Source organism: Euleptes europaea, chromosome 17, assembly GCF_029931775.1.
Source record: "Euleptes europaea isolate rEulEur1 chromosome 17, rEulEur1.hap1, whole genome shotgun sequence".
NCBI lineage: Eukaryota > Metazoa > Chordata > Lepidosauria > Squamata > Sphaerodactylidae > Euleptes > Euleptes europaea.
In genome coordinates this window covers 12,725,247-12,743,164 of record NC_079328.1, presented here as the reverse complement: position 1 = coordinate 12,743,164, position 17,918 = coordinate 12,725,247, and the positions used below count along the sequence as shown (strand labels likewise).

The window sequence follows — 17,918 nt, the reverse complement described above, 5'->3', positions numbered from 1 at the left end:
ATAGAAAAAGATATGCCGAAGAATGTCTTTCGTGCACACAAGGCCACACAACACAAAGTGAGAAGCAGGAAGGAAAGGGGAGGGTTCCAGAAGAAACAACTGCAGCCCATTCGTGGTAAATGAAGAGATTTTAAAAAACTGAAGGACGGCAACAGGGTTACCCCAAAGCACCGCAAGGACTTTGGGGGCGGAAGGATACTAATTTAAAAGTTCTTTATTTGAGACTGAGGTTTTACCACCGTACAGGCAAGTGTGAGGCTATCTTTGCAGGCAAGACAGCTGGCCTCACACAGGAGGGGTCTGGAATCGCTTCCCAACTCCCAATGCCTATCAGGGCATTTAGATAGAAATTCCCTGCAAAATCGTCCCAAGGATTTTCAATTGTCAGCTGGGCGGAAACAAGCTTTGCCTAGAGGAAAGTCCAAGGTTGGCTCAGTGGCTCTTCTTGGTCGAGCCAAACCCGGAAAAGCCCATCACGGCCGCCATTTCGTCGTCCTCCTCAAACGTCAAGTCTTCCTCTGCCCTCCTCTTCTTCTCCCTCTGTTTTTCTTTTTTGTAGGCTTTGGCCTTTTCCTCCTATGACAAAGGAAAACAGGGGTCAAACGTGCCCATCTAGCTCGCCCCCCCCTTTTAAAGGGAAAGCACCATCCCAGGAACTGGGCCACGGAGATGAAAATTCTTTCTGGTCTGAAGAACAAACAACGGGTGAGCGAGAAACGGAGGGCCCCGCAGGAGAGCTGGAAAGGCAGCGGCCCAAAGACACAGAGAAGCGACACATGAAGCATGATTGCACCAGAACTCCCTGCCACTGTCAGCATCTGCTGTTAAGCGAATGCCAAAAGACTCTGTTGGAAAGCAACAGCGATGGGAAAGCAGCGTTGCTCTGAAAGCTGCGGCCGCGGCACTACCGTCCTGTTCCGACTGTGGGGTCTGACGATGGCGACAGACAATGGCAGGCTGTGATGGCTGCTGGAGCAGCCGAGTGACAGCTGCTCACTGGAACAGAAGCTGAGTTCTGGGTGGCTGGGGGGGGGGTTGGCATCAAAGGATTTCCACTGCTCTAATCAAAATGTTTCGTTCAGCGAGATCGCAAGGCCTGGAACTGTGCCAGCCTTGTGCTGTGGGGAAGCAGAAGTGTGACTGACTCCAGTGACTAACTCCAAAGCAGCTGCCAAAGCTCAGAGGACTCTCTATTGTTTGCACCCCCACCCCACCCCTCCCAAGGCAGGGGCCTCCTACAGCAGCCATTCTCCCATCCAAAGACATCAAAATCATGTCTTCATTTGCAAAATCAAGAAATTGCTATTTTTTTTTCATTGGGAGTATCTTAAGAAATAAGAACTTAAGAGCATAGGAAAGGCCATGCTGGATCAGACCAAGGCCCATCAAGTCCAGCAGTTTGTTCACAGTGGCCAACCAGGGGCCTCTAGGAAGCCCACAAACAAGACGGCTGCAGCAGCATTCTCCTGCCAGTGTGCCATAGCACCTAATATAATAGGCATGCTCCTCTGATACTGGGGAGAACAGGTTTGCATCACGACTAGTAGCCATGGATAGCCTCCTCCTCCATGAACATGTCCGCTCCCCTCTTAAAGCCTTCCAAGTTGGCAGCCGTCACCACATCGTGGGGCAGGGGGTTGCACAATTTAAATAGCCTCCGTATCCCCAACACAACATGATCACGCCACTTTCCCAGGTTGCAAACAAGAGGCTATACTCCACAGCAACCAGGCAGGCAGGCAAGAGGGAAAGACGGCTGGCGGGCTCGTCTGAAGGGCATCTTGGGCTGCAGCCCAGGCCTGCTGTATCCAAATAACTCATGTAGCCTAATTGGTGGTGGGCTGAGGGGCTGAGAGAAGCCTGAAAGGTTGTATCAAATTACACAACCTATTATGCCTTTTATATTAGGTGCTGTGAAACACAGGAAGGATGGTGCTGCTGCAGTCACCTTGTTTGTGGGCTTCCTAGAGACACCTGGCTGGCCACGATGTGAACAGACTGCTGGACTTGATGGACCTTGGTCTGATCCAGCATGGCCTTTCTTATGTTCTTATGTACACAGGGAGAAGACTGAGGATTATCTTCTCCTACCCCCTTGCCAGCACATTTAGCAAAGGCTGTATCCTCTCTGGTAAGTGTTGGAATTCTGCACCATTAACCAAAAGTGTATGCAAAAAAGTAGAAGAGTTGGTTTTTATATTATAATTTTCACTACCTTTTAAGGAGAATCAAACCCGGCTTACAATCTCCTTCCCTTACTCCCCCCACAACAGACATCTTGTGAGGTAGGCGAGGCTGAGAAAGCTCTAAGAGAACTGTGACTAGCCCAAGGTCACCCAGCTGGCTTCATCTGTAGGAGTGGAGAATCAAACCCAATTCTCCAGATTAGAATCCACTGCTCTTAACCACTACACCACACAGGTGGAGTTCTGCTACCTGCTTAAAATACCCAAATCACACAATTGTGCATGCATAAATTAATGAGGTAAATAAGATATTTTTTCTGTTGCTAACTACAGCACCGAAGCCTCTCCCATGGCTACTGCAATGTCCCCCTTTTTACGCACGTCCCTTTTAGATGAAGAAGTGATGTTAAAAATATTGATATTGCCTCTGTAATGTAGATGGCAGCCAATCCCATGGCACATTTACCTTTGGAAGGGGTGAGGAGTCACCCTGATCTTCACCACACTTTGGTTTCAAAGAGAAAAGGAAACCCCCCCCCCAATCACAGAAGAAAATGCACTGCGATGTCCCCACAAGACAAGCATGCGGTGGTTGCTGCAGTGAATGAACTCCAACTTAAAAGACACCATGCATGCATACGCACACACACACAGCAGGTCACTGAGGAGGCCAAGCCCATCAGATGTGACCTGGGCAGCCTCGCCTCCCTGCCCAAGAATCGAAGAGTTTTGGGATCTGGAGCAATTTAATTCAGAGATGCCAGACTGGGATGGCTGCCACTTGGCATCCATTTTTCTCAAGCGCCTAAATGCTTCTTTTCAGCAACTGAGTAGCGATCAAACCACCACCCCTATTTTCTTGTTCCCCTTATCACTCACAGACCTCTTCCCGGAGCTCTTTCATCCTCTCCTCAAAGTCATAATCCTTCTGCTTCTCCTCCATCTTCTTCTTGTTAACTTCAAAGCGCTTCTTCACTTGATCCAGCGTCGAGCGCTCCACTCGCATGGACATGCCCAGGTTCCTCTGATCTAGACAAGGAGAGGAACCAACAAGCAGAGTCTCAGAGGCAGAGATGAGATTTAGGGAGCCCAGCAGAGGCCCAGAAGCTGGTTGGAAGCACAATGGGACATTTCCCTGGGGGTCATCGGTTCAGCTCCTCTTAGCATCTCTCATCACAACACCAAATCTTACTTTAGATGCTCTGCAGCAATGCAGAATGCAATAAAGGCCAAATGGTGACACGCAAAATCATTTCCATCTATGCACCCCTGTGGCAAAGAAATGGGTGCAAGGGCTGTATTACAAACAGGCATAGTTAAACTGTGGAACTCCTTGCCCCAGGATGCAGTGATGCCTGCCCAATTAAAACAATTAAAATAGGTCCTATAAAATCAATAAATGAACAACATCATGTGTCCGATGGCAGCCTTGATTGCAACATATGGCTACAACAGGGCCTACAGGAGAAACGAAACCCCATAAGATGGCATAGGGGGTGAGCGGGGCAGCGTATAGAGGCCAGGATTATAATTACTTTGGATAATTCACTTTGAGGACTCTTAAGATGGGTGTCCAAAATGCAAGCGCTTTGGCAAACAGGAGTGACCATTTTCTGCATATTTCTGCTAATAGAAGTTTCTCAGATCTGCTCTGGCTTGGATTCCTGCTCTGGAACAGATGCACCATCTGGTCATTTTTCCAGCTGATGATGACAGGCTGTCAGGGGTTAAGGAGCCTACCGTCCATCAATCAGACCGTTGCCCCACATGGCTAATTAAGTGCTGTGGGGATAAAGGATACTTTTGCTGAACTTCATCATCAAAATTTATTTCGATACAAGATCAGCTCCAGAAAATTAACAAATAGTTATTGTGGAACTTCATAAATTGTAGAGGGGAATTTTCCAATGCCTCTGAAGGAGGCTGTGATTCAATGAAACCTCTTTACACAAAACAAACAAAAATCTGGACCAAATACTCCCTTATCTGGTAAAGCAATTGAAAGAGTGGAACAGAAAATTGGTAGGGTTTCCGGGATAACATCTGCCCTTGACCTGTGTGGATCTGGCTTCAGGCTTCACTTTGAGACAGAGATTGTCTACCACCAGAGCAACTAATGCAATCTCCAGTTCCAGGTGGCTAGAGAAGCTGTTTTGCTTCTTATCCTACATGATTTTTCCGCTGCCTCTGATACTAAAGCAGCACTTCCAACACTGAGACACCTTGAAACCAGAACGGATATCAAGGACATGGTGATTAAATGGTTTCAAACCTTTTCTTCCCTGAATGGATTCAGAAAGCTGTCAGTGGCGACTCTGAAGCAGTAGCGTGGGATTTGTCCCGCGGAGTTCTGCAGGGATAGGTTTAAAAATATTTATGTCAAGCTTTAAGTGGGATCGTCTGGAGCTTTGGGATGGGGCATCTCCACTGTGAAGATGACAACCAGCTGCTAGCAGCAGCAGCCTCTATTGCACACCAGTGCTTAGATGCCGTGGCCAAGAGACAAACTGAATTCAGACAAGACAGAAGCTGCGCTGGTTGGTGTGGACGGTGTTCTAAAGAGCGTTGTACTTCCTGCACTCTACGCGGTGGCACTTATTTTGCTGGATTTTGTAAAAGAGTCTAGGGGTTCTTTTAGATCTGGCCTTACCGTTGGAAAAAGAAAATAATGCTTTTCCCTCAAAGAGTATGTTGTTTAACAACTGCCTACTTTTCTTGGCTCAGCTGATTTGGCTGTGCTGACTCATGATACTCAAAGCTTAACTACTGCAATGTACTCTGCGTGGGGCTGCCCTTGGAAACAATCTGGAAACCTGAAATGGTATAGTATACGGCTGCTCTTCTTTTGACTAAAGCAAGTAGGCTTGGTCATGCCACACATTTTTAAAATGGCTGCATTGTTTACTGGTGAACATACTGCAGCCCACATACACAGAGGGCCATCTCTCCTGATATCAACCTGTGTGTCAAATTTTCTCCTCTAAGCTAGTTCCCCTCTCTCTTCCACTGCCTAAGCCTGTTGGATCTTCCTCTGTCCAATCATGGGCATGTTTAGCAGTGGTGCCATCCTAACAGCACAGCCTTCCAGAAGACTGTTGAGGGGGTGCTCAGGCTGGTGGTTTCAGGAAATCCTGTACTGGTACTGTTTCAAAGGGCACATGTGGGAGGCTGATCAAGCTTTTTTATGGCTGGCTCTCCAGGTGTAAAGGGGCTGGAGATTGTTCTTGAGCTGCCATCTGACGGGCTTGTTTTGAACGTATTCTCCCTGTACCTGCTTTTGGACATATGTACACTCTGACAGCCTTCAGTCCTCTTTGTTTGGTGGGGAAGTGAGGGAGTACATATTTTAATAAATATACATTTTATTAAGATCTCTCAAGATTAGCTGATAAAAGCATTCACTGATTGAAAATCAACAGAAATTTTGGCTCAGGTGTGCAATCTGAACAATAGCAGCTGTAGATGACTCAGGAACCTTAAGGAAATCTAACTACAACAGTCACTCCTAGTTCCCAACAATACTGCTGTCTCGTCTAGCTTGACCTTTGGTTAGATCACCATGGCTGGGTGACAAGGTGTCAAAAAAATATTTGTTCGATACCTAGACATGTGCTCTAACCAAAGGTCAACTTAGAAGGCTTTAAGGGAGGAGTGGACATGTTTATGAAGGCTAGGGCTATCCATGGCTACTAGTCAAAATGAATACTAGTCATGATGCATACCTATTCTCTCCAGTATCAGAGGAGCATGCCCATTATATTAGGTGCTGTGGAACACAGACAGTTTAATGTTGCTACAGTTTTCTTGTTTGTAGGCTTCCTAAAGGCACCTGGCTGGCCACTGTGTAAATAGACTGCTGGACTTGATGGGCCTTGGTCTGATCCAGCAGGGCTTCCCTTATGTTCTTATGTCAATCCAAACAAGACAGAGGCATTATTGCTAGTTCAATATGCTTGAGAGATGAAGTTCAACCTGTTCTGGATGCATTTGTCCTCCACTTGAATGATCAAGTTCATAGTTTGGAGGCTATATTCATTTTTACTCAGGAGGCCGTGGCTCAGAACGTCTCTCACCAGCTGAGGCTGCTGTGCCACTTGCAACCCCCACCCCCTGGGCTGAGAAAGCCTCTTCAGGGTTATCCACGCTGCACTAACACTCAACTTGATGCATGCAACGACTTGTGTGTAGGATTGCCTCTCAAGACAAACCAGAAACTTCAGCTGCTGCACAACACAGTGTACAGGTTACTCATAGGTAATGGCTGGCTAGAATACATTTTGCCTGCATTAAAGAACTCTCTACTGATTACCAATCAATTTCCAGCCACAATTCAAGGGAACTGATTTTGACAAATTAAGCCATTTGTGGCACAGGATTAGCAACAGAAATCTATTCCCGTGTACACTTCTCTTCATGATGCTTTTCATTTCATCCATGGCATTGCTAGTACAGCCAATGCATTAGTTTCTTTTACAGCCTTTTACATGCAACCAATGCAAAAACAGGTGTCAATTTTTAATGGTAATACTTCTATCAAATATCACGGGCACGGCTGAGTGGGGAACGGGGAGAACCCATGTCAGAAACTGGGGTTTTTTGAATAAAATTGTGTGTTCATGAACATCCCCTTATTGGGACCAGAGTACTCGAAGGACCACTGACTCCTCTATGAACTTGTCTAAAGTTAATTTCAGAGGCCTAGCCCTGGGGCTTCCCACTCTGAGTTAGGCAGGGGGCAACACAGGCACATTTGGCCTGTGGCTACTTAGACAGCATTCAGCCCCCAAGTGAAGACAATTTTATTCTCCTGAACCTTTAATGGTTTAGATGTATTTTTGCTGCTGTGTTTTCTACTTCCCCCTGCTGTTTTAATACTTATTTTGCAGATCTATTGTGGTTTTATTATCATTACGTTGTGATTAATTATTTTCTATTCAACTTGGAAGCTTAGGCTAAAAGTCAGGATGGAAATTCTTCCATAAGCAAAATAAAACACCTGATTGGATGAATGTTCAGCATTATGTTTCTACATCTCAGAAAAGCCCCAAATGGTATTCATACTTCAGATGCACTCATCCAAGATGCAGTTTGGCAAACACCATAGAAGCATGCATTCATTAATAAAGCAAATATTGTATATCCCTCAGAGTTCTGTTTGGGGGAAAAACAATTGTAGGTCTGTGCTACTTCCCTGTGGGCAATGGCTGTTACTTGGCAACAGAGAAGAGGTGGATATTATTGCTTATGAATAAGGGAGACTACAATGAACTGGCACCGTGTCGTGTCTGCTTCCAAACACGCAGCATGGAGTCTACCTCCATCGTGGCGAACTGATGGTGGGGAGCAGCCCAGCATGGGAGAAGCTGTCTCCACAGCACCACCAGTGGGGGATCTCACAGAGACCAGGTAGTCTTTGATTGCTACAGAAGGTGCTTGCTCCAGATGGAGAGGCAGAGGCTCAGCCTCCCTGCACTGCAATTTAAAAGGCTGCCATCTGCTGGGTTTCCATGTGCAACCACCCTCAGAACAAAGGCGTCAGTAAGTGAGAGGAGGGGGGAACGGATGGATTGATCAGGGACATCAGCAATGCCCCCCAATTCTACCTTCCTGAATGACAGCTGTCAAGCTCTTTAGAATTATTCAAGGATGAGGCGATGCGGATGAAAAGTATGTAAACCAACACAGCTTCCAAACTTGCAAGTAATGATCTAATTCCCCAAGGAAAGGGCCTTGTTTTAAGCACATTCGATTAGTGGCCTTTATGGTGCATGGAAAAGCCGACGGGAGACACCCCTTCCTCTTTTTAGCAAAGGCTTGATGCAGGTTACATAAAAGCCAATTAATTACCGCTGCCTGTTCCGCAGGGCTGCTGAGCCCAAGAGAGGCTGCAGAAGGGAATATGTTCCTATGCTTGGCTTCCCGTGTATCTTCTCAGAGACAGAGAAAAAGCAACAGAGGCTGGGGAGGAGGGAGAGGAGCAGAGCAACCATCAAATGCTTAGTAAACAACTGCAAGACCACTTTATGGGGGGGGGGGGAGAAAAATAACATGGAATCAGCTCAGTGGTACAGCGCAGGTTTTCCATGGTGGAGACCCAGTGTCTGATCCCTTGCATTTTCAGATAAGGAATTTGAAGAAACAGCTGGAAAGACCACTCTGTCTGAAATTGTGGGAAGCCACTGCCAAAGTTGACAACACTAGTCTAGCTGTATTGACAGTGTAGTTTGGTAAAAGGCAACTACATTTGTATAATTTATTGCAGTTATTGACCAGTATTACAAAGTTAAAACATCATTAAACAATAATGGTTCAATATAACGAAAAAAAGGCAACACGATAATTTGAGCTTGTCAAATGGGTTTAAGACTCTGCATCAGCTTTGGTATCGTTCCCCAGTGTCTTACATATCCCAAGACAGAATTTAGCTACTTGTCTGGATACCCAGTGGTTTTTATCAGACAACAGGTATTCCAATTTAGCCGCATCGAGTTCATTGAGAAATCCAACTAACACTGGCTGAAGATATTTTGATCTGGCCTCCTTGTAATATGGACATCTCAGAAGCATATGCTCCGTGGTTTCCACCTCCCCCATTGAGCATGAACATAATCTTTCTGAGTATGGGACCTTTTTAAATCTTCCTACCAGCATAGCAATGATGAAGAAGACTGATCTTCATCAAATGACAGGTGAGCCCATAATGGACACGTCCTGCCACTCCCTTAATCTCAAGTCTTTTTTTCAATTCAGCTGTGGGTGGTTTGTCTGCATTCAGTGCCAAACCACAAAAGACTTGAGGTCACAGGACCAAGGAGAGATGGGCTTCTGGGTGTTAGGAGACCACCTATGGCACATTATCCCAGCCCTTCACACCATTTCTTTGAGATTCACATCCACGTTGAACAGGAAGATGGACCCTGAATAGAGCAGTCCCAGGGGGATGAGGATCATGAACACATGAAGCTGCCTTATACTGAATCAGACCCTTGGTCCATCAAAGTCAGTACTATCTACTCAGACTGGCAGCGGCTCTCCATGGTCTCAGGTTGAGATCTTTCACATCACTTACTTGCTTAGTCCCTTTAACTGCAGATGTCGAAGATTGAACCTGGGACCTTTGGCATGACAAGCAGATGCTCTACCACAGCGCCACAGCCCCTCCCCATCTTCTCATCCTTTGAGATCTTCCGATCAGGAACGAGCAGAACCCGAGAGAAGAGCCATAGCTGAACACCTAGCAGGTCCCACGGGGCCTAAGGCTACTAACAGCTAACAGGGAACAGCTTCTTCCTCGGATCAAGACCACAGGGCTATTGCGCCCCTATACTCAGGTTGCCAAACAGGCAGACAAAGGGGGGGGGGGGAGCTGGTTTCCTTACGTTTTTTGCCATTGATATGATCCAAGAAGTTGATAGAATCTTTCACTACGCAGTCACATACATTACAATAGTACCTGGAACAAAAAACAAACAAAAATCATCTGGCGAATAAGAAATACAGTTAATTCTACAAGACGTTCCCAGTTTGGTGTGGGCAGATTACGAAATAATGTTCTAGCTGATATTACTGAACTTTGAGAAACGGGTCGAGCAAAGGTGCAATTTCTCTTTGTAGGTGTTCAGAGCTGTGACCCATTGAAATATCCCTAAGCCTTTTCTTCCTCTCCATTTGGGACTTGACAACCATTTTTTTCTGAGCGTCTCCAAGTCTTCACTCCTTACCGGACATGCACACAGTCCTCAATTTGATTTAATGGAACATTTGACCTGTCCCTCTCCCCACCCCCTTGATGTTTATCTTTGCAAGGAGGGACAATATAAAGCACTCATCTTTTTCAAATGATTCTTTTTTTTAAAAAACCTGGTCTGATGAGGATATGGCAGGATTCCGTTTTTTAAAACTCCATTTTATATTCCTTGGTACTTTGGGCGGGGGGGGGGGGAATGCTGCATGTTGGATATAGGGATGGCAACCACCAGGTGGGACCTCAGGAACCTTTGGAATTACAGCTCATAAGCAGACTACAGAGATCAGCTCCCGGAAAGAAAATGGATGCTTTGGAGGGTGGGCTCTGTGGCACTGTACCCCACTGAGGTCCCTGTCCTCCCAGGCTCCATCTCCAAATCTCCAGGAGTTTCCCAACCTGGATCAGGCAACCCTACCCCCCCCCATCCCACACACCTATGGCCATAAGGGACCTGGCGACCCTAGTTGGAAGCCTAGCTCCCTACCTCTGGCATGCACTCTATAGGCTTCCTCTGCCTCATTTTCTCTTCCATACAGTGGAAGCGATGGCAGCTGACACCTCCAGGTAATGTGAGGACATGCAAGGAGAGAACAGTCTGCATTTCAGAAAATGGAGTGGGGACACTTCATTCTTTCCTTGCGTTAATTGGATTCATTTCCCTATTTGCAAAATGGTTTTTGATCATCTGGGTCATGGCCAGAGTATGGCTCCAGGGATACAGCACCGGAGGGAGTTTGGGGGGGGGGTAGGGCAGATGGGCAGAGGGAACACACAGAAGAGTGTGGTGGGGAATGGAGCTTTGAAATACCCTGCTTTCGGGGCCACAGTGCCAATGTACATACCCAGCAAGCTGGAATTTCCTTCCTTGTCACCCTACAGACTTTTACGTCAGCGCAAAGCTGCTGTAGAAGGACCAGGCATATTGCCTTTGGGATGGCCAACTCTGGAAATAAAGTCTGGTACCTGGACAGAGCCTAAAGTGTCCAGATTTTTTAAAAATGAAAGAATTAATAGGGAGATAGGGAAAATATCAGTTTTGCCGTTACTCTTCTGGCAGCTGGCCCAAGAAAGACAAGTGTTTTTCCCAAGCAAGACTAGTAGTGTCCCAAGCAAGACTAGCTGGCCCAAGCAAGACTAGTAGTGTTGGCCATCAACCCTACATCCTTCCTGACCTCTCAGCATTCCTGGAGAAGAAGGCCCTCTGCCACCGAATCTGGAGAATCGGGTTGGGAAAGATGAATAGTCCCATGTTCACGAAGACCTCTACAAGTATTCTCCTTTGGAGGAGCTATTGTCATTGATGGGCTACAAAGACCCAAGTCCCAGGGAAGACACACTGCTCTTCCCATGAAGAGCCCTTGAAACAGTGAGTGTGAGGAAAATGCCAGACAACTCACCCGCCCATCTCAGACTGAGGAGTTGTTTTGGTGATAACAATGGTTTTGCCCAGTTTGGATTCCAGGTCCACCTTGTAGTCTCGGTGCCGAAGAAGCTCCCGCTTGACAGGCTGTATTGGTTTGCCTTAAACACAAATCAAGAAGGTCATAAAAATGAGAATTTAAAACTCTCTTTCAAAGCAGAACGTTATTATCTCTTCACTGGAAGGAAGAGGCTCTCAAGAAACATACTTTCTTAAATGCCCCCCCCCCAAATATCTAAATGCAGATGAGTTCTACCATTCTCTTTTCTGTCTGTCGAGTGTAATAATATCAGGAAAGGAATGAGTTTATCACAAATTTGCTCTGGAAGGAGAAAGACCAGAGGAAGAAATAGTCCTCTCTGTCTCTCTGCCATTTTCCCCATTGAATTTCCCCAACCTACAAACCAGCCCGGGGATTCTTAATGGAATCAGTCACGCATTTCTACTTTCTATACATTACTAACCATCTTTCTTCTCTCTCTCTTCTGTGAGCCGTTTCTCCGCAAGCTTTTCATACTCATCTTTGTCCCACTTCCTGCGGAAGTCCAGGTTTTTAGCCTGTGATAGGGGGGAAAAATTCAGTGTTCAGTTCAAAAAAAGCTGTAACCTTGGCAAGGTCTGCAGGTACTGAATTTGTAGGGCTTGGGGACACACAGGGGTGTTCAGTTTCACTTGTAGGACAACCCCACTCAGCCATGACTCTCACTTGGCCCAGTTACTCTCTTTTTCAGCCTAACCTACCTCACAGGGATTTTGTGAGGATAAAATTTAGGAGGACAGAATCATGCACACTGCCCCAAGCTCCTTGGAGGAAGCGTAGTATTAAAATGTAATTAACAGCAATTAAAAAGACCTGAACTTCAGCTGTATTAAACCAGCAGAAAGAGGACTTCAAAATATAGCACAAAAGAAATTGTCTCATAAATAGCTTGACCAGATATAGAATCATAGAGTTGGAAGGGACCTGCAGGGTCATCTAGTCCAACCCTCTGCACAATGCAGAAAATTCACAACTATCTCCCCCACACACACACACCCAGTGACCCCTGCTCCATGCCCAGAAGATGCCCCCCCCAAAAAAAACCTCAAGGATCCCTGGCCAATCTGGCCTGGAGGAAAATTGCTTCCTGACCCCACAGTGGCTATCGGCATTAAGAAAGGGCCATGAGAGCCAAAAACTGACAAAACCCTTCCTGCCCTCCCTCTCATGATCTGCCTAAGTTCACAGAATCAGCATTGCTGTCAGATGGCCATTCTACTATCCCTGGTGTTTTTTTTTTAAGGAGCTGCTTTCTTCTCAAAACACAACTCATGACCATAGTCCAGACCAACTGAAATAAATGCTCGGCAGCCAGTGCAAGCAGCTACGAGATAACCATTAACCATTAAGATAACCATTCCGAAGTCAGTGCTAACTGTAGCCAAAGAAGGGTGCCTAGGTCTGACAAGCACAGAGGAATCTGAGTAGAGACACATCCTGTGCTAGGGACAGGCGACCGGAGCATACAGAATGTTTTACCACCAAGCAAACGGGCATCAGGTTCAGAATTAAAAGAAAGCCCTTTTTTTCCCACTCAAAGCAAAACAAACTTTTGGCATATGTTACCACAGGATGTGGCGATGGCCACTGGCTTTAAAAAGGGAACAACAAAATCACAAAGAATCGATCTATTGATGGCTGTTAGCCAGGGTGGATAAAAATCAATGATTTTTTTAAAAAATTAGATTTTTAAAATTTTAATTAGATTTTTCCTCAAAAATCATTTTGTTGCAAAAATCCATCTAAAGATAGTTTTCTATTTAAGATACATTATAGTCTAAAGGTTATTCATCGTGAAACAAGGCCTAGTTTTTAATTATTTAGCATATTCATGCAATGTTTATTTTTTTGGTAAATGAATTCCATTAATCCATTCAAATGCCATGCTTTTCCAGAGGTTTCTGTATGATTATTTTAGGCAATTTTTCTGTCTAGAAGATATTATCACAGATGCTTGGTTTTGCAGTTCTCAAAACCTGTGTCTGCAGAGATAACATGCCTCTTCTTCACAGCAAAATAAATATAGAGTTGAGAAAAATGACCTTAATCCCATTGTTCCTTTGCAAATCTATGTACACAGAATCAACCCCTTACCTCTTAAGCGCTAAGTATCAAGAAGTTCAATGAATAGAAGATTGTTTAGCGTGGAATAGATCTACACAAGGAGCTAAGTGTGAGGAAGGAGAAAACCATGATTTAAATCTAGTCTTACTGAGTAGTGATTTAAATTGTCATTTAAATTCAATTTGATTTAAATCAAATCCACCCTGCTGTTAGCTGTGCAAGTTAAACAGAACCTCCAAGCTCAGCAGTACCAGATCAGCCAGTGGATGACAAACAGGGGAGGGGGGCTGCTCCTTCATGACCTGCTTGTGGGCGGGGGGAGGAGTCCCCAGAAGGTGGACGGTCACTGCTGTTAAGAACATAAGAAAGGCCATGCTGGATCAGACCAAGGTCAATCAAGTCCAGCAGTCTGTTCACACAGTGGCCAACCAGGTGCCTCTAGGAAGCCCACAAACAAGACGACTTCAGCAGCATGACTAGTATCAATTTTTACTAGTAGCCATGTATAGCCCTATCCTCCATGAACATGTCCACTCCCCTCTCAAAGCCTTCCAAGTTGGCAGCCATCATCACATCCTGGGGCAGGGAGTTCCACAATTTAACTATCCGCTGTGTGAAGAACTACTTCCTTTTATCTGTTTTGAAAAGATGAAGCTGGAGTAAATTGACCCTCGGGCCTGATCCGGCAGGGCTCCACTTCTTCTGGTCAGATAAGAAATAGGCGAGGCAGATCAATACAAAGGGAATAGCCACAGCATGCCTTAACGTCTGCAGAGGGTTCTAGAGGAAGCAGAAGCCCTCTCCAAAGAATAGAGACAGACTCCCCTGATCTACAGGATGCAGCAGGTGTGGGGCATCCCAACTCTGACTGGTCGTGTTAGAAACGAAGTCGGAGTCCAGGTGAAAAGTAGCAGGTTTGCCTTTGGTGCCAGCATGGTGTAGTGGTTAAGAGCCGTGGACTCTAATCTACAGAACGGAGTTTGATTCTTCACTCTTCCACATGAGTGGCGGGCTCTAATCTGGTGAACCGGGTTGGTTTCCCCATTCCTACACATGAAGCCTACTGGGTGACCTTGGGCTAGTCACAGTTCTCTTCGAACTCTCTCAGCCTCACCTACCTCACAAGGTGTCTGTTGTGGGGAGAGGAAGGGAAGGAGATTGTAAAATGGTTTGCTTCTCCTTGAAAGGTAGAGACAATCGGGATATAAAAACCAACTCTTCTTCAGCCAAACTCTTTGCCTGTGCCTTTATGCCTACTCCTAACTGAAGCTTTCAGAATCTGACATTACAGAGAACACAACTTGAATATACAGATAAATGTGAGCCCGAGTGCTAATTCTGTGAGGGGGAAGTCTGATTCAGCAACACTCAAAAGAAAAATTCTTGGACACATGCATGGAAAGCAATCTTTTTTTCAAAAGCATGGACTGTAATTATTTTCTGCTTTTTTTAAACCTCATCACAGCTGCAGTTGTGACAGCCAACATGGTGCAGCGGTTGGAGTGAACACATGAACACACAAAGCTGCTTTATACTGAATCAGACCCTAGGTCCTTCAAAGTCAGTATTGTCTACTCAGACCGGCAGCAGCTCTCCAGGATCTCAGGCAGAGGTCTTTCATGTCACCTACTTGCCTAGTCCCTTTAACTGGAGAAGCCGGGGCCACAGCCCCTCCCCCTTTTTAAAACATATTATTGGCTGTTACCGCACTAGGTATTGCCAGAGATGTATTAAGAGTTTGGAAATGTTATAAAAAATACTGTTCGCACTTTCTATGTATTCCCACCGATGTATTAAGAGTTTGAAACTGTTATAAAAAATACTGTTCGCACTTTGTTTGGCCCCTTTAGCTGAGAAGACATCTTCCAACCATTTTTTTAACCGTGGCATCCAAAAACCCTTTTAAAGCGATGTTTTTTATAGCATTTCCAAACTCTTGATACATAGCTGGGAATACCTAGTGCGGTAACAGCCTTTATTAGCACAGTAACAAATGCAGACTTAGGTAGCCTACAACATACAACCAATCCACTGAGTGACTCCTATTCCACACCTTATAGTTAAACAGCTTAAGGTATTTCACTACAGGTTGCTCTAAGCAAGTCCCAATTAAGACCTTTATTTTCACAAATAAAGAGTGTCAAACTAGACTCTGGGAGACCCAGGTTCGAATCCCCACTCTGCCATGGAAGCTCGCTGAGTGACCTTGGGCCAGTCATACAAATGGAGGAGAATGATGGAAGTTGCCTTGGTTCCCCACTGGGGCAAAGAGTAAGGTATAGAAGTCCAAAATTAAAAAAAAATAGCAACATTACCATCACAGGAGGCAAAAACAGTGTTGCACTTACCTGTAACTGTTGTTCGTTGAGTGGTCTTCTGTGCAGGCACACGTGGGACTGCGCTTGCGCAGGCCAGCCACGGAGAAAATTTACAAGCTTCTTAGAAGAGTTAGCTCTCTAGGAGTGCTCCCCTCCCCCCGTCCATGACCAAGTCTTAGCGGCTTTCCCCGCCTAAGGATCACGTGACGGGGGGCGGGGAGCACTCTTCCCTCAGTTCTCCATTCGCCGCCGCTAGGAGGGCACACTTTTACGGTGACAGCCCACTGCGGGGATGGAGGGAGGGATGTGTGCCTGCACAGAAGACCACTCGACAAACAACAGTTACAGGTAAGTGCAACACTGTTTTTCATTTTCCTGGCTTCTGTGCAGTCCCACACGGGAGAATAGCAAGCTTACCGTTGTAGGCGGTGGGAGTGAGCTGGTCATCGAAATAACCTGTTCAACACTGCTCTCCCCATAGCTGCTTCTGACCTGGAGTCAATATCAATTGCCTAGTGGCGAATGAACGTGACCGGTGTGGACCATGTCGCCACTTTGCATATCTCCTCAATACCAAGGATAGAGGAGAACGCTGCTGACGCAGCCATTGCTCTAGTGGAGTGGGCGTGAAGGCGCAATGGACATTTGACTCCTGCTGCGAGGTACGCCAACCTGATCGCCGTGACGATCCACCTGGATAAAGACTGTGTGGACACTGCTTTGCCCTTGTTGGGTCTTTTGAAACAAATAAAAAGGTTATTGTCCAGCCTAAATGCCTTGGTTCTCTCTAGAACAGCAGGGCTCTGCATACGTCTAGTGAGTGCAGCTTCCTATCAGCCGGGGTCTCCGGATTAGGGAAGAAGATAGGTAAGGTGATGTCCTGCGACAAGTGAAACCTGGACACTACCTTGGGCAGGTACGATAGACTGGGTCTCAACACTACCCTGTTAGGAAAGATCCTGGTGAAAGGGGGGTCAAATCTAAGAGCCCTCAGATCACTGACCCTGCGTGCTGATGTGATAGCGACTAGAAACGCCGTCTTATAAGACAGGAATTGCAATTCACAAGAGGCAAGAGGCTCGAAGGGTTTGGTTATCAAATGCGTCAAGACCAGCGAAAGGCTCCATTGGTGTACCGGGGCCCTCACCGGTGGGTATAAGTTATCCAGCCCCTTAAGGAACTTCTTACATAGTTTGTTTGAGAAGAGGGAGGATGAGTTAACCCCATCATGAAAAGCTGATATTGCTGCCAGGTACACCTTAACAGATGAATTAGAAAGGCCAGCATCCTTAAGGGACAACAAATGTTCAAAAACCAAGGGTATGGGGCACTGTTGGGGGACCTTGCCCTTATCCACAGCCCATTTTACGAATTTGTCCCATTTTAAGCTATATGAGCGCCTCATGGATGGTTTACGTGACGCTACCAAAACCTGGGTCACCCTATCCGTCCATCCCGTCACCATGTGACCCTCCACGCCATCAGGTGGAGCACTAAGGGGGCTGTGGTGCCGGACCCCGCCTCTGTGCAGAAGGGATGGTGACTCCGGGAAATTGATGAACGTGCCTCTCAACATGCTCCACAGAGCAGAGAACCATGGGCATTTCGGCCAGAAAGGGGCCACTATAATTATGTTCGCCTTGTCCTGGAAAAGCTTCCCCATTACTCTTGGGAGGAGAGGAATGGGTGGGAAGGCGAAGAACAGGTGGTGAGACCACCTCAGCTGGAACCCATCTCCTAAAGATGCGGGGTCTACCCCCGCCCTGGAGCAGAAAAGAGCACACTTTGTGTTTTGTGAAGTGGCGAACAGGTCTATCTGTGGCCATCCCCAAGTGTCAAAAATAGGGTGGACAAAAGATGAGCGGATGAACCACTCGTGGTCAACCGAGGTATCCCGGCTGAGGGCATCTGCTGTGCAGTTGGACAGGCCAGCTACATGAATAGCTTTGACGACAACCCCATGGGAGATTGCCCACTCCCAGATGCGAGTGGCCTTGTTGCACAGAGCTAGGGAGTTGGTGCCCCCGTTTGTTGATATAAAACTTCGTCGTCATGTTGTCTGTTGCAACGAGGACGGATCTGTTCTGGAGAATGCCTGCGAAAGAAACAAGGGCATTGCTAACCGCCTTCATTTCCAGAATGT

At 46.3% G+C, this 17,918-nt stretch overlaps 1 protein-coding gene across 1 annotated transcript in view; it reads right to left on the bottom strand.

Moving 5' to 3' along the window:
* Positions 1-339: 339 nt before the first annotated feature.
* Positions 340-17,918, bottom strand: part of ZMAT2 (zinc finger matrin-type 2) — a 38,690-nt gene continuing 21,111 nt past the window's right edge. Inside the window, exons 2-6 of the mRNA XM_056862640.1 lie at positions 11,818-11,911; positions 11,331-11,454; positions 9,566-9,639; positions 3,070-3,215; positions 340-576 (exon numbers count right to left, since the gene is read on the bottom strand). Coding sequence (XP_056718618.1) covers positions 433-576; positions 3,070-3,215; positions 9,566-9,639; positions 11,331-11,454; positions 11,818-11,911 — 582 coding nt within the window. The 3' untranslated portion in view covers positions 340-432. The remainder of the gene's footprint in view (positions 577-3,069; positions 3,216-9,565; positions 9,640-11,330; positions 11,455-11,817; positions 11,912-17,918) is intronic.